Raw genomic sequence first — 15,532 nt, forward strand, 5'->3', positions numbered from 1 at the left:
TCTTTGTTTTCTCATCTCATCTCCTCCCTCCACCATGACCAACCAACAACGCCGCAGAAACCAGAGGACTGGTGTCAGTGTCAACATCTCATGCTCCGCTGAACGTAAAGATCCATTGTTCATTCCCGGGATGGCTGATACAACATTGCACAGGCGTCCATTATTTTCATCCAGGTTGTGAAGCTTTAACCGACATTATCTTTGTCTGCTACTCCACCTTAACGTCCAACTGTGATGGCTATTCCATGAGAATACCTCAATGCGACGTCGGTTATTATTGTGCAGTGGCTTGTTACTGGAGACGTGCCTTCGGTTATTATTGTGCAGTGGCTTGTTACTGGAGACTTTTGTATCTCCATATTAACAATGGATTAATGGTCACGGATTCTGAGTTATCTTCCATGCATCAGGTCAAATCATTGCAACTTGAGGTTCCACCGTTGATTGCTCATTTTCTAACTGGTTTTGGCAATGCTACCATTCCTTCTGGTCGCGATATCAAGTTCCGGATGTGGAAGGTTTCTTCATATTGCAATGCCGGTAATACTTCCGGTTGGTTTGGCCGTGTTTCAGCTGATACTCAGCCGTTTTACCAAAACTATCCTTGCTTAGCAGTTTATGTGGCAAGGATGTTCGCAACCTTGGGGGTGGAAAAGACATTTGGTGGAATTTTCCTGCTGAAATTCAACCTGTCATTGCTGGAGGTTTACGTCCTTCGCCTGCATGTATAGGCTATGGTCCCCGTGAAAACCTCTCACGCGACCAGCGCTACTTACTCGAGGTTAATGGGGTGCACGTTGGCGAGCAATTTCCTTCTTCCAACCGCTGTCTTCCTCTCAATGTCAGTCTCCTCCTCTGTATCCGCACAATGCTTTACGCTCAAAGTGGATTAAAGCTCCTCCCCATTCCTGAAACAATTGTTGGTTCATTAGGTCAAATTTGCTTGACTGTGATTGAAGATGAGTATGAAGAAGGAACAACTATGGTCCCTGAGATGACCCTAATGAGCCCGTGCTTCATTCCTAATGAGGTTTCTTTTCCCGCCTCTGCCTTCACTTATCGTGTGCACCACACTGTTGACGAGGCAGCTAAGAAAGAACTTCCCCAACAACCATGGGTGATTTGGAAGTTTGGCAAGAATGCACCAGCTGATTGGGCACAACTGACTGCTGCTGGTAACTTATTTTGAGAAAGTGAGCCTGAGGTCTTGGCAATCAAGGAGTTTAGGACGACTCCATACCATATCTGCTCCAAATTGCAAGCACTTAAGACAGCCCTAGATGGGAATATCTCTTGAAATGTCATATGTCCAGCGTTTTGTCAGTATCAAAAACTGGCCCTCTTCTCCTTGAGTTAAGCTTGGGGTGATATAGTGTCCATGTAGCGATTGAAATCAATGTTGTCATTACCTATTGCCTATATTTAAATCATGCCTAAAGCTTTGTTTTTATTGTATGTGTGAAAAGCTTCCTTCTATCTTCGTTTTTCTGTCTCCTCTTAGAATTTCCCAACGATATCTCTATGCTCTTCAATAATTTTACTATTACGAACCTTATGATTCAGTTATATATCACAATTCCTTTGCAATAAAAGTTATATATAACGATCCAAGTCATTGGCTACATGCATACTTGTCATAAATCATTGTCAAACTAGTAATGTTTTGTCAAATATGCAATTGATTTTGATTCTGAATTGATAGCATTGTTGCAGAAAGAGTACAATTGCTGCTTGTGAGTTTTTCCTTAAATTAGTTGCTTGTAGTACTATGGTCTCTATTTTTATTGGCAGCAACATGTGAATAAAACGAAGATATAGAAAGTATTGATTACTAGGGTGAATCTCTCGATGAACAAGCTCTAGTTTCTGCTGCCTCTGCTTATAGATGTACAAATTTTTTAGCTAACTTCCAGACATCTTTATGTAAACAGTGACTTCCATTTTGACTTGTGGGAGATCACATGTTCTACTACTATTATTTGTAATGAATGTTGGACTTTTATAGTTAATGAAATTACAAATGGATATTCTAAATTTCTAATGCAGCCTTTTACATTTTCAGTTTTGTGTGTGTGTATAGGTTGGACTTATTGGGCCTGCATGAATTTGATAATGTGCGAAAGAGGATGTTTGTCGTTATTTGATTTCCTGACAATGTTGTAAAGGTGTTTGTCAATGGTTCTGATACTTGTGTTTAGCATTTTAGCAAAATGCTATGCAAGAAACATTAGCATTCAGCATCCACCTCAGAGTCCTCTGAGTAAATATTCTTGGGAAGGTTTACGGACTCTTGTAATTGCCTAAAGGGATCTATCAGATGCGGAACTTGAGTGGAAAATTATGAAGTATGGATACAGACACGGACACTGACACGCCGATACTGATAATAATTTCAGAAAATCACATAATTCTGTGTAATCATATGTGTCGATGTCGTGTCAAACACAAACGTGTGTCTGACATTGGGACACGCCTAATCCGAGGAGTGTCCGTGCTTCATAGGTGGCAAAACATGTATGAAGAGGCCAGCACTTCATTGATTGACCAAACTGCAATACTACGTCAAATAGAAGCTCGTGTAGAATGCAAACTAAAGCTACTTGGAGCAACTGGAGTTGAGGACAAGCTGCAAGAGGTTGATAAGTAGGAGATGCAATTTAAATTGGTCTTTCCTGCAAACTTCTCAGCGCAGATATGCAGCAGATAATTATAAATGGTACCTCAGAGGATGAATGCAGAAACCTCTTGGCTGATGCTAGGGACAAATTTGGTGTGAGATCTTCAAATCTAAAGCGCAAAGCCAATCTTGATATTCCCAAATGATACAAAGTCGTCAAGCATGCCCAAGTGGAATTTAGGAAAAGAAGTAAAAAAAAACACTACTCCATTGGCACTCATAATTGATGGAACCAGTTTGGTCTATGTCTTGGAGAAGGAACTGGAGTAAGAGGCAAGATTACCCTTCATATGAAGTATCTGTTTGAAATCTTATGTTTTGGAAAACGCTTGGGTTAATTTAGGTGTAGGTTCAACTGTTTTAGACTGGAAACTAACTAGTTTACCATCTCCTTTCAACAACTTTCGCAACGATGTCTTTGTTTAATTCAATTCTGGTGTGTATAGTTTTCTTTGGATGCTATTCTCTCAATGATCTTTCTTTTAGATTTTTTTGTCCAGTGTAAGTTATGTATGTTCATATGGTTAACTGTTATCTAATTTTTCATGCTTTTAAGAAGAAACATGAGCTGAACTGTTATTTTTAATATTTTTGCCTAATCGCAGGCATTTGATCGAGATATATGAAAAATATTCTGTCCATATTTGGATGTTAACTTTGTCTACAAATTGTCTTTTTACAGTAGACTGATCTTCCAGCTTCGGGAAATCCTTGTTCAAATTTTATATGTTGGAGATTAAATTGACGATTTGTTCCTTCTTTTTGTTCTCACCTTCTTAAAACAATAAAAACAAAACTCAATTCTTATGTGAAAATCAAAGCACTTAGGAAAGAAAACTTCATGTTTTACAAGTATCATCCAAGTCATCTAATTATCAGCAAGCATTAATTAAACCATTAAGAATTGCATAAAGTGAATGATAATTTCCTGCTTGCTTATAGCAAATTTTTTTCTCATTTGATTTTCTTCAAATAGAAGTTAAACATAGTGTCTTAGAAAACCATAGACAAAGCTTACACAAGAAAGCAAGAAATCATTCATATTAACCAATTTTGCTAAGAACATCATTCAGAGTAGATACAGCTATAGCATAGTACTTCTCTGCATCTGAGGGGCTCTTAACTTTTGCTGCATAATCCAGCTGGGAACAAAGAAGAAAAATTTCAATTAGTCCAATCTTTCCACAGCCCTAAATTGATCAAGAGCTATCGGATTACGCAGCACCGTGGGTTTTTATGTCGTTAACCACAGCGTGACCGCAATTGAGACAACATTAACTATCGTTGACCGTGATTCTCGAATTTGGATTGCCTGCGGCTAGCAATCTCATGCATTCATGTAGTCAGCAAATTGGTTGTAAAGTTGGATCGAGATCTGACAATCTAGATTTCATTGCATATTTTGATTTTTTTTTTCTTCTAAAAAACTAAATATCGATCTTAAAATCAGGATTGTCCAATCTCGATCCATCAACCACAAATGTGCTGACTGCATGAATGCGTGGATTATTGACCATAAGCAATCCAAATACGTGATTATCTGCAGTCTCAAGAACTTCGGTGCAACCAGTACTACAACAACAAATTTAAACCTTGAAAATGTAATATTGTATACTTACATTGTCGATATCCTGGAAGAGCTTTCCGGTGAGTTCCTTGAGGGATTTTTTCTGGTCCTTTGGCTTTGCAGAGATGATGGTGTTAAGGTCATACCGAAGATAGCCAGCTCTGAGACGTAGATCATTCTGAAGATATGGCCAAGCTTTCTGGTCTATGAACTTCTTAGCAGCAACAATTTCTTTTGCTGACTCCTTAGCTCTTGCAGCTGCCTCAGTTGGTGTCAATGGTTGAAGGTAGAACCTTTCTTTCAATGGTAGGTTAAGGTCTCTTGCTTCATCTGAGTTCAGTGTTCCAGCTGCCAAATTCCATAAATCAGTTAATTCAACATTCTAGAAATTATTGGATGGTAACTGGTAACTTATAAGCATCAAATACTTACAACTAAGTGTTAAACTGTGTATGTGTCACACAATCAATTAAGACATAATGTGTGTGACATGTCATAGTTGCTATTCAATTACAAGAAAAGAAAGAAATACGTTTCCATGCAGTAGGGATTCACCGTATTCTCCTATTAAGAACATCGGTTGCCATTTAATCAAGACCGGACAATTCAGAATCAAGTTCAGTATTTCGAATTATAAAACAAAAATGAAAGTCTGCAATTTCTTGGACCGTTCGGTCTTGATCTAATGATCACCGATGTTCTGAATGCTAGAATAGAGTGAATCCTAACTGCATGTACTCCGAATTCAAATAGCAATATCATCTCATCTCATCCATGTTTTGTGTGTGTGTGTGTGTGTACTCTCTCTGAACTCAATTATAAGAAGAAGAAAAATGACTAAATTTGCTGGACTCAAATATAAGCAAATATCAACTAATCTATCCACACTTAATGTTACTATTCTAAAATTAATCTGTTAATATTGTGAAGAGATAACCATTACAATTAGAGGTAAAATAGTAAATGTATTTAACCATCAGTCTTAATAAATGTAAAAACATGTATTTATATTTGAGTCAAGAGGCAGTAACATATACCAAGGTTTTACCATGTTACTTGAATTGACAACAGAAATTAGAGACAAAAAATGCATGAAATATGTCTAAAATTTTGTGACTTAAATATGAATACTTACGAAGGCCACCAGAAGGTGGAGGAGGGCCACCAACTTTAATGGGAATGGCCTCAGCAAGAACAGCTTGAACAAAAGAGGAAGAAACCAAACCAGTTGCAACAAGACCAAGCACTGCTCTTCTGCTACTTTCCTGTTGTTGTTGTGCTTTAACAACTGTCACTGATGAACGTGTAACCTTGTTACTGTTGCTACCATGCAACATGTTCAACCTGTTTGATCCACTCAGTTGAAGACTTCCTTCCATCACAGCTTGAGATGATGAACCACGTAAGCAACCAGCCATTGATGCCATAGCTTGAGCCATTGTAGAGAAGTAGAAGAATGTGTGTGTTTATGACAATAAAGAAGTAATGGATGAAAAGGTTTAAGATATATGAATATGATGATTGTTGTGTGTGTGATTGTAAGTCATTACCTTATCTAACATTTTCCACTTGGATAAGTTGGATCATGTTTCAACCAATCATCTGTGTTTCTAACATCTTATTGCTTGATTCTGTTTCCACCCTGGATTTTTATATGACTGACACGTGGATTCATAGATTATTCAATTATTTTCATTTGTTCATTTTTAAAAAGCTCAAAGAATTGATTTGTGATCCAATCAGTTTAATGGAGAGAAAGTAATAAGACAATTTTCAAGATAACTTGTTTTCTATCATTGTCAATGGTAGATATTTTACTCATCAATTCACAGTTATCATTATTGTTATTGAAGCAACATCATGTTACTCCGAGTAAAACTGAACTCCGCTCAAACTCATTAAGCAAAGTCTCGAATTCAAATACAACGATTAAAAAAAACATTCAAAGGAGAGACAACAACAAAAGCGGTCCACCAAATTCTCGGGCAAAGATTGGAGTAGTCATTGGCAAAGTTAATAATTTGATTTTCAAGCTGTAATTGAAATTCATTCAATAATATGAATGGAAAATAAAATATTTTTTTTTGAAAAAAATTACCTTTTTAAAAGTACTAAATAATTTTATGTAGAATAATCTTCACCAAACGCTTATATTTATTCAAGTTATAAGAAAAATTTCCCTCAAAAAAAAATTATTCAATGTAGAGTAGTATTTTATTTTATTCAAGTTATAAGAAAAATTAATCAATTGTCATACATTTGTGTTCTCTCATAGACAATGAAGCATAAGTGGCGTTGAATGAAACACTTGATTTGTTGAAGACTATTTTTTCTTTACAACAAAAAAAATAGAACAAATTATCTGATAAATTGGTAAGGTCTCTCAAGCTACATAACATCATAGTGAATAATATACAAAATAATGGTTTTTCTGCCTCATGAGCTCATTTCATGTTCTGCGACAACAACGAAAGCGAATTGGTCACTTTGTTATCATATCATATAGTATATTATATGACATATGATATAAATAGTGAAAAAGAATCCAGGAAATCTGAAATGCATATAAGTAGATGCAAGCTTCTCTTTCATCTAAGATAGTGAGGTGCATGAATGGAGTCATTCAAAATATTTCCCTACAGCTCCTCCTACAAACAGAAACAATTAGATCAGAATATTTAAATATCATACCAAGGATATGTCATCAGGATAGTCACAACTAACAAACACAACACCAATCACCTTCTTCATATTTTAAGTCTGTTTAATTATTTTCAATGAAGAAACAAGCAGCAAGAAGACAACACAATCCTAATCAGAACTTCTAACCAGCATGCATACCAGCTAATACTCAATATCCTAGTAAGACCAGACCAGCATCGCAGTTCAAAAAATCACAAAATTTACGGATAAATTCACAATATCACAAGACAGGTTCACAACTAAGCACATACAAAATTGGATTTGTAGATGGACAAAATAAGCAAAACAAGTTCATAATTGATGGACAAAATAATTGATAAATCACAAATTCACACCCTTTGTATATGGCTTTGTTACCCCAAATGACCAAGCAACTTAAGAGGGGGTGAATTGAAGAGTATGATCTTTGCAATACTTTTATCAAATATGTGAAGGATACTCTTGTTATAAGATTGAGAAGTACTAATTTGAAGAAGTCACTGAACTAATTATAACAATAAATACTCACAGCTACAATTTCGACAAACAAATATTATACGTAATATGCAAAACAATAATAATTGAGACATAGTATACGTGAGATAAGAGATGAGTGCAGTGCAATTTATCCTGGTCAGCCACCAACCAATTGTTATTAACCACCAATCCCCAAGCAGTGTTTAGGATTTTGTTCCACTATAAATACGATATTACAACGTTCTACAGTGCAACCTCACAGATATCCCATCCTAAAAAATCCACGGCGATAGGAATACCTCACCCTCTACAGTAAAACCAGAGAAAACTCAATATTGAGATAATACAACTAAGAGCACTTGGGATATCAAAAAACTTATCAAGGAGGCTCAAGAGATGTAGAATAGATCAGACAGGGTTTACTTTATGCAATTCAAATTATGCATGCTCAAAAATCATTTTTTAAAGAATTTTATCAATCTTATGAGTTCAAAAACTTTCTAAACACATGTGCAACTTTGCAAGGCTTCCTTAGTGTTTTATAAGCCGAGTAAACTCAAGTGAAAAATAATTTCTTTATGCAATTTGAAAAACAACTTGAGCCAACCAAGAAACAAACATAGAAGATTTTACATTATATTTTAAGGATGGTGCAAAACAGAGCAAGAAACAGAGCTAGACTATTATAAGCATATATTTAAAACCTCGACTTCAAGATCGAGTCCAGCTACAGGGTTCACTTGTGACATAAGATGCATCTGTGGAGATTAGTGTTATTTTTAGTTTTTAAAAATCACTCGAAAACCACTGTCATTAAAGCCATTTTCTAAAAAAATTACCATTATGTAATAGACTCATTCAGTCGTTGTCAAACCCGTGATTCTATAAGTTTATACGAATCTACCAAGTTTACAAAGAAACTACTTCTTAAGCAAGTTACCTCAATTTTAATACATGTTACCTAAATTTATATACTCGTACGAGTCTCAGTTAATTTGCCAACCAACTTTACGGCAGAAATTATTTGATCACATGTATCAAAGGATACCAAGGATACCTATGTTATCACTCATCAGGAATATAGTAACAGCAAACAAGCACAACATCAATCACCTTCTCCACATTTTTATTATGTATAGCATGTTCTGTTTATCATCATTTTAGTCAATTTCTCTCAATGCCGTATTCTAAAAATGAAGAAAAAATAGAGACATGAATATAATATTGATACTTTTGTGATATCTCATCAATTAGAACCTAAAGCTGTTCTGGTTAATGATCTGAATAATTCTAGTATCAAAAATAAATGTTCAATGAAGAAAAAAATACCAAGAAAACAACACAACCCTCATTATAACTTCTAACTAGCATGCATAAGCATAACAACTAATACACGATGTCCAACTAAGACCGGACCGAACCAAACCAACGTAACAAATCACAATGTCACAAAATTGAGGGATAAATTCACAAAATCATAAGATAGGTTCACAACTCGGTACACAAAAAAAAGAAAAAACAAGTTCAAATTCGATAGACAAACTAATAGACAACTCACCAAGTTAAAAATTACTAAAGAGTGAAAGATGACAAAATAGGGCTTCCCTCATCGGAGCTGGAATAAAATCGGTAGAGCTAGGTTCCAGCTCATTAGAGTTGGATTCATTCAACTAGTTGGTGTGTTGTTCATTCAAAACTTAGAATGATTGGCCGAGTTTGTTCATGTTTTCTGGTTCACGACTTCATTTATGTTGAGAGCTTTGGAGTTGAGACTCAATACATTAGATGGATTAGTTACCCATAACCAACTCAAGAGGGGGGTGAATTGATCTGTAAGGATTTTGCAAAACTTTTATCAAATATGTGAAGGATACTCTTGTTAGAAAATTAAAAACTATTAATTTGAAGAAATGACTGAACTAATGATAACAATAGATACTCACAAACAACCACAACTTTCTAACATTCAGAACAATAATAAACAAGATTTAGTAAATAAGAGATAAAAGTTAGAGCATAGTGCAGTTTGATTTATCCTGGTTCAATCACCAAACACTTGCGACCTACGTCCTGTCCCCAAACAATGTCTAAGATTTCCTACTACTATAACTAACATATTACAGCATGCTCGAGTGCAACCTCAAGTATATTTCATCCTAAAAATCCCACGGCAATAGGGATACCTCAGCCGACCCAATAAAAATGGATACCTCACCAATCACCCTCTACAGAAAAACCACAACAACAAGAGAGATAACACTCAATAGTGAGATAATACAACTTGAAGCACTTAGGATCTCAAAGAAATTATCAAGGGGGCTCAACTCAAGAGATGTAAAATGGATCAGACATGGTTTACTTTATGCAATTCAAATTCTGCACTTAATGCATTTTATCAATCTTAAGAGTTCAAAAATAATTAAGCATGTATGAAACCTTGCAAGGCTTCTTTAATGAGCACAGTAAATTCAAGTGAAAAGTAATTTCTCTGTGCAATTCAGAAATCCAAATGGGCCAACCAAGAATCAAGCCTAGAGGTTTTACATTATATTATAAGGATGGTGCATAATAGAGCGAGAAACAAAGCTAGAGCATCATAAGGAATGCTTAACATTCAGCTTTTGCAATTTTAGTTTTATAAAAATCGTGTAAACCATTGTCATTATAGGCATGTCCCAAGAAAATGACCATTACGGTATAGACTCATTCAGTCATATCCTCAAACTCGTGATTCTATATGTCTAAATCTAACAGAGTTTACGATAAAAGGGTTCCGTAAGCAAGTCAGCTCAACTTTGATACCTGTACCTAGATTTATACACTTGTACGTTTCTCAGTTAGTTTAACAATCAATTTTAAGGCCGGAGTTATTTGATCACATGTCTCAAATCAACAAGCTCAAACAACTTCAATATTTTCGAGATTCCAGTGACAGTTGTTTCACAAATATTTAACACACTTTTTTTTTTCTTAATTCAAAGAAAATGAAAAAATCAGTACTTCCTTCAGAACTAAAAACAAATCTCGATCCTTAAACTGCCTGCCTTCAAATTTTATTTTAACATTCAAACCTCGGCAGATATGAATTTCCGAAAACAATTTCCATTCATCTACAAAAACATAAGCACACCCTAAACACAAAAACAAGAGAACTTTAGAAATGCACATGTACCTCACAATATTGCACTGCACATGGAGCTGCAATAGTAATGGATCAAAAACAAAGGATCATCTTCTACCTCAATGATTCAACTTAAGGGTTTGTAGGAACATAGTGGTTGCCAATGAGTGCCTTGATTCTGCAGATCTTTAGAACAACACTGTAGAAAAAGTGAAAGAAAAAGAAAATATGACTGAACTGACTCAGGTGCAAGAATGTAGGAATAGAAAATGCATTTGAGCTAAAAAATATATGAGGAATTTGGTTTGCCAGTACCGAGCTTAAGATCTGTCAACGGGGGAAGGAGAGACTTCCGAATAAAACTTTAGGAGGCCAGTCTTCTCTTTTCAACAATACCACACATGCTGCATTCAGTGTATGCGTTAAACAAGGACTGCAGTTTCAGTTATGCAATAAGGTTAGTATGATAATATCAATCCACCAAGTTACACACTCTTTAAGTCAAATTATTATTCCCTCTGTTTCTTTCTAACGGTCTCTTTTGTAGAAAAATATGTTTCTATTTAATTGTGGTTTTCAAAGCTCAATGCAGCATGAACTATTGTTTTGTCAACAAACAACAACAACAAAGCCTTAGTACACTAAGTGGGGTCGGGTACATGGATCAAACAACGCCATTATGCTCTATCATAGGCCATATTTCTATCCAGCTCATTAATCTCTAGATCCTTCTTAATAGTTTCTCTTATAGTGTTTCTAAGTCTTCCTCGGCCTCTAGTGATTTGACTACCCTCCTTCTGATCAACTCTCCTTACTACAGAATCTACAGGTCTTCTCTATACATGCCCAAACCACCTAAGCCTAATTTCTACCATCTTTTCTATTGTAGGTGTTACCCCAATGCTCTCTCTAATGTTGTCATTTCTAATCCTATCCCGTCTAGTCTTACCAGTTACCACCGCAACATCCTCATCTCTGCTACCCTTAATTATTTATTGCATGAGATAAACAGATGAAACGAGATGATAAATAGTTAAGAGTACTACAGAAAGGCAAATATTTCCATCAAAAGTAACAATTGTTTTTTATGTGTAAATAACGTTAAAACGACAACTACAAAGGTACGAAGAGAGTAACAAAGTGCATTGTTTTCTTAAAGTAAAAAAGGGGGCATAACTCTCTAACACCTCAAGAAGAGTGAGTGTAATATGCAAAAACCTATGAATAACCAAGTAAACCAAAAAAGAAGAAAAAAAAAACACCAAAAGATATGGTTAGAACAGCAACGCTAAGAATGCTAGTCATAAATAGTAACACATTCACTATTTAAACAATGCTAGATAACCTCTTGAGAGGAAAACCATGACAAATAATTACTCCATTCAAACATTTTATGTCTATTTGCATAATGACCACTTAACATGGTTCATCCAAGGACTTTAGAGTATAGAGCAACAATCACTTATGAGACTGTTTCATTGTTGTAAATTGCAAATCACGGTAAACAGTACTCCCTCAGTGCCATAATAATTGTCACATTTGCTACTTTATTGTAACATTAATTGTCCCAAAAGATTATTTGTCCCAAAAAGATTCTCTTTTTTGGTTTCAAATGCTACTTTATTGTAATGTGAATACAACCAATAGTTTATAAGGATAAAATAGTAAAATCTTCATTCTCTTTTATTTATCAGGCTTTCATAATTTATGTGAAATTGTCATATGTGACAATTATTAATGGACGGAGGGAGTAGTTTGTTCAAATTCTGTCACGTTGCAGTGCTATAGGGCTACTATAGCCACTACTTGACAACACTTTGTACTAAATAGCGTATTGCAGAACAACAATAATTTGTTTGAATCCCACTGCGCTATAGCCACTACTTGACAATATTGGACTGCTATAGTGTAAAATATAATTCATTTGAACTACAACTATCATTAATGTTACATATAGTTGTAATGAATAGAAGTAAGAAGATCAGCCCTGTAACCCAACCCCAATTGGCAATGTATAAGAAGCATGTAGAATGTGTGTGCACGCACAAGTGTGTGGGGCTCTTGTCCTTTATCTGCCCATGTAGTACCAGATTATAAGTCAACCTTTGGCTATTACTATCTTACAAAGAGTCATATAGATTCCAAGGAGTTTTATCCTATACATCATGACAGAACTCAGTAAGTTCTTGCTGTCTTATTAACTAACAGAATTTGAAGTTTCTTTGTCTGTGAACTAACATCTGATTGTAGACAATGAAGTAAAGCAAGATAAATATTTTTAGGTAAATTTCTCACTTTTATCAAAGAGCAAAGAATAGGTTAGTGTGAGATCTGTGCAAATTGAATTGGAAAATAATGGTAGAGTTCATACACAACAGTGATATGATCATGAAGCTCGAAATTTATTGGGATAGAATTGCTCAAACCAATGTTTTGGAGCAGCCGGGTGAATTTTAAAAACACGGCCAACAAAACCCTTGTCACTAGTCGCAACCATGCTTGCAATGGAATAGTTTTTTGAATACAATCCCTTTTCTAAAGCCCACATATGGAATCTGAACCTCGGCTTAATTCGGTTCTCTAAGTCAAAACATATAAACGCCGGAAAAGTGTCCAAAAGCTCTAAGGAGTGTCCCATATCCTGACATAGGAAATTAATCTTTTTCTCTAGAGTTTCAGGATTTTGGCTTAGAATCTTTGGTAGCTTTGTGATTATCTTACACAGTTTTGAGAATTCAATCCCTAAATGTAGAAGGCAATCAAATCTTTTCTGTAACTCTTCACTTGTTCCATGCATGTGATTTAAGATATTCATGGTTATAGCATTTTCACCAAAGCCAATAGTATGCATGAAATTTAATTTACTCATATTGTGAGACGGTAACCTTGCATCATGAATTGCCTTAAAACCACTTTGATAACCTTTATCATGCTCTTCATTGGGATAGCTTGTGATAAAATCCACTAAAAGCTTATGATTCCCATCCTTGATTTTATCGAAAAACCATTCACGTAAACCCATAGCCCTCATCAGATTGGGAAGATTCGCCATTTTTATTGTTCCCAACGCATGAGCATAGTTCTTCTTCACATCACCAAGACCTTTAGAATCCATTCCAATGTGTTTCAACAGCTTCAACACGTTAATCGTCGCTTCCAAATTGAGACTCAACAACTCCGAACCTTGTAGAATCAACCGAGCTATTTCCTCCTTCTCGACACTGAATCTACAAAAAAACTCAACCTTTTCAATCAACTCCTCTTCTCCATACTCAAGAATCAAATGTTTATTCCTTCCAATGAGTTCACCTATCTTCCCCTTACCATCACTCAAATCATAAAACACTTTAATTTTCCTACAAACATCATACCAAACATCCACATTCCCTTCAACACACCCTCCCAAATCAAAATCCAAAAACACCAACCTCAAATCAGAAAGCAACCTATCAACCTCATCATCGATAAATCCCCCTTCCTCGGCACCAAAAACAAAAGGAAAAGTTAAACAAATCCCAACAATTTGCACATTACAAAAACCATATCTTTTCAACAAACAAAGCCTACCCTTTATCTCAGAACCACTTTTCCTAAACATAAAACCACTCTCCGTATAAATCACACCAAGCTTATCCCAAGGAAATCCAAATTCACAAAGCACACAAGCAGAATCAAGAAGTGATTCATCGTCGCAAAAAAAGAACTTATCGTTCGGCAACAAACTAGAAACACGTGTATGATGAATTCCAATGCTTTCAAAGAAAAACTCAAACTCATTGATGGGGTTGTACCTGTTGACAATACAGATAATCAGAGAGAGTAACAAATGAGGCTAGAGAGAATATATAGTCAAACATAAATAGACTAGACTACTCTTAACCTAGTTATAATAATGCAGTTTTGGTCCCCCTATACTGACAAAACAGCAATTTTGGTTCCCTTATTTCTAATTACACAATTTTGGTCCAAAAGATAGTTAATTCTAGAAGCCAACAGCTACAAATTCTAGCTTCGTGTAGAATCAATTCTAAAAGTAAATTCAATTCTACTTTAAAACATCCAAACATGTCAAAATCAATTTTACTCTTCTAAAATCAATTTTAGCCCTTCCAAAATTGAAACTTGGTTCTGCAGTGACAAGAATTGAATTGATTTTGTAAATCAATTTTGGAGGAAAACTCAATTCTACTAGAGAGCAATCCATTTTGGAATTAATTTTACACCATCTAGAACGTGAAACCAAACATACAAATGGAGAAAATCTAATAACATTACCTCAAGAACTTTTCAACTTTTTTGGTGAAAGAATCCAAGTTTTTTGGTGAAAAAGAACCCAACTTCGAAATGAGATTAGAGAGAGAATGAAATGAATTTTTGGAAATCTGATCGGCAAAAGCATAAGGGATGGATCTTGTGGAATGGAGATATTCAGTGAGTGCTTTTTGAGCATGTGACACTGCAAGTTTCTTGTGGCGACAAGGGATTTTCTTTTTTGAGGAGTTTAAGGTTGGTGTGATGATGTTGGAACAGAAATGTCGTTTAAGGTTGTTCAGCAACATCACTTTCAATTTGCGGTGAAGTGCAGGCAGGGTTTCTTTTCTCCTTTCATTCATTCATCTGATCGAAACAGAATTATTATTTTTTGGTGTAATTATTTTTAACTAAAAACAAATATAAAAATAAAAGTAAAAAAAATAATAAATAAATAAATAGGGTGTCTTAGTAACTTGAAGTTGAGCTGATAAAATAAGTAAAATTTGATCGATGTTTATTTTAAGCTTGCATCAAATTTAGATTATTTTGAATGATTAATCTTTAAATAAAGTCCATTAAAAATTTAAGGTTAATCACTTGATTAACACATTACAACATTTTCCTTAAACTGAACAAACCAGTTTAACCATACTTATCATCTTGGTGTACCATGGTTTTTCTATGTTGTCGGGAATAGTCAAAAATTCAAATGTTCCCTATACTTTAGATGAGATTAAGGGGATGCTGGCAGGTT

The 15,532-nt window shown here is 35.1% G+C and overlaps 2 protein-coding genes across 12 annotated transcripts; both read right to left on the minus strand.

The window, feature by feature from the left end:
* Nucleotides 1-3,601: 3,601 nt before the first annotated feature.
* On the minus strand, nucleotides 3,602-5,720 carry LOC146896297 (oxygen-evolving enhancer protein 3-2, chloroplastic-like). Its single transcript, XM_085733913.1, has 3 exons — nucleotides 5,380-5,720; nucleotides 4,297-4,592; nucleotides 3,602-3,819 (listed from the first exon to the last, which is right to left on the minus strand). Exons 1-3 carry the CDS (start codon nucleotides 5,681-5,683, stop codon nucleotides 3,721-3,723), a joined length of 699 nt encoding a protein of 232 aa, XP_085590039.1. The 5' UTR covers nucleotides 5,684-5,720; the 3' UTR covers nucleotides 3,602-3,720.
* Nucleotides 5,721-6,436: 716 nt separating this feature from the next.
* On the minus strand, nucleotides 6,437-15,152 carry LOC146896298 (transcription termination factor MTEF18, mitochondrial-like). 11 transcript variants are annotated; one of them, XR_015022059.1, is made up of 6 exons: nucleotides 14,800-15,152; nucleotides 12,896-14,315; nucleotides 10,840-10,957; nucleotides 10,576-10,723; nucleotides 8,962-9,233; nucleotides 6,437-6,889 (listed from the first exon to the last, which is right to left on the minus strand). XR_015022059.1 is itself a non-coding variant. In XM_085733912.1 (2 exons), exons 1-2 carry the CDS (start codon nucleotides 15,135-15,137, stop codon nucleotides 12,911-12,913), a joined length of 1,743 nt encoding a protein of 580 aa, XP_085590038.1. In that variant the 5' UTR covers nucleotides 15,138-15,152; the 3' UTR covers nucleotides 12,424-12,910. The 11 variants fall into 11 exon arrangements, 1 of the variants encoding a protein (XP_085590038.1); XR_015022060.1 differs by having other exon boundaries at nucleotides 6,437-6,892; XR_015022057.1 differs by having other exon boundaries at nucleotides 12,820-14,315.
* Between the last annotated feature and the right edge of the window lie 380 nt (nucleotides 15,153-15,532).

The sequence above is a fragment of the Medicago sativa genome, chromosome 8 (assembly GCF_051527215.1).
Source record: "Medicago sativa cultivar Bolivia chromosome 8, Bolivia_mono, whole genome shotgun sequence".
Lineage (NCBI taxonomy): Eukaryota > Viridiplantae > Streptophyta > Magnoliopsida > Fabales > Fabaceae > Medicago > Medicago sativa.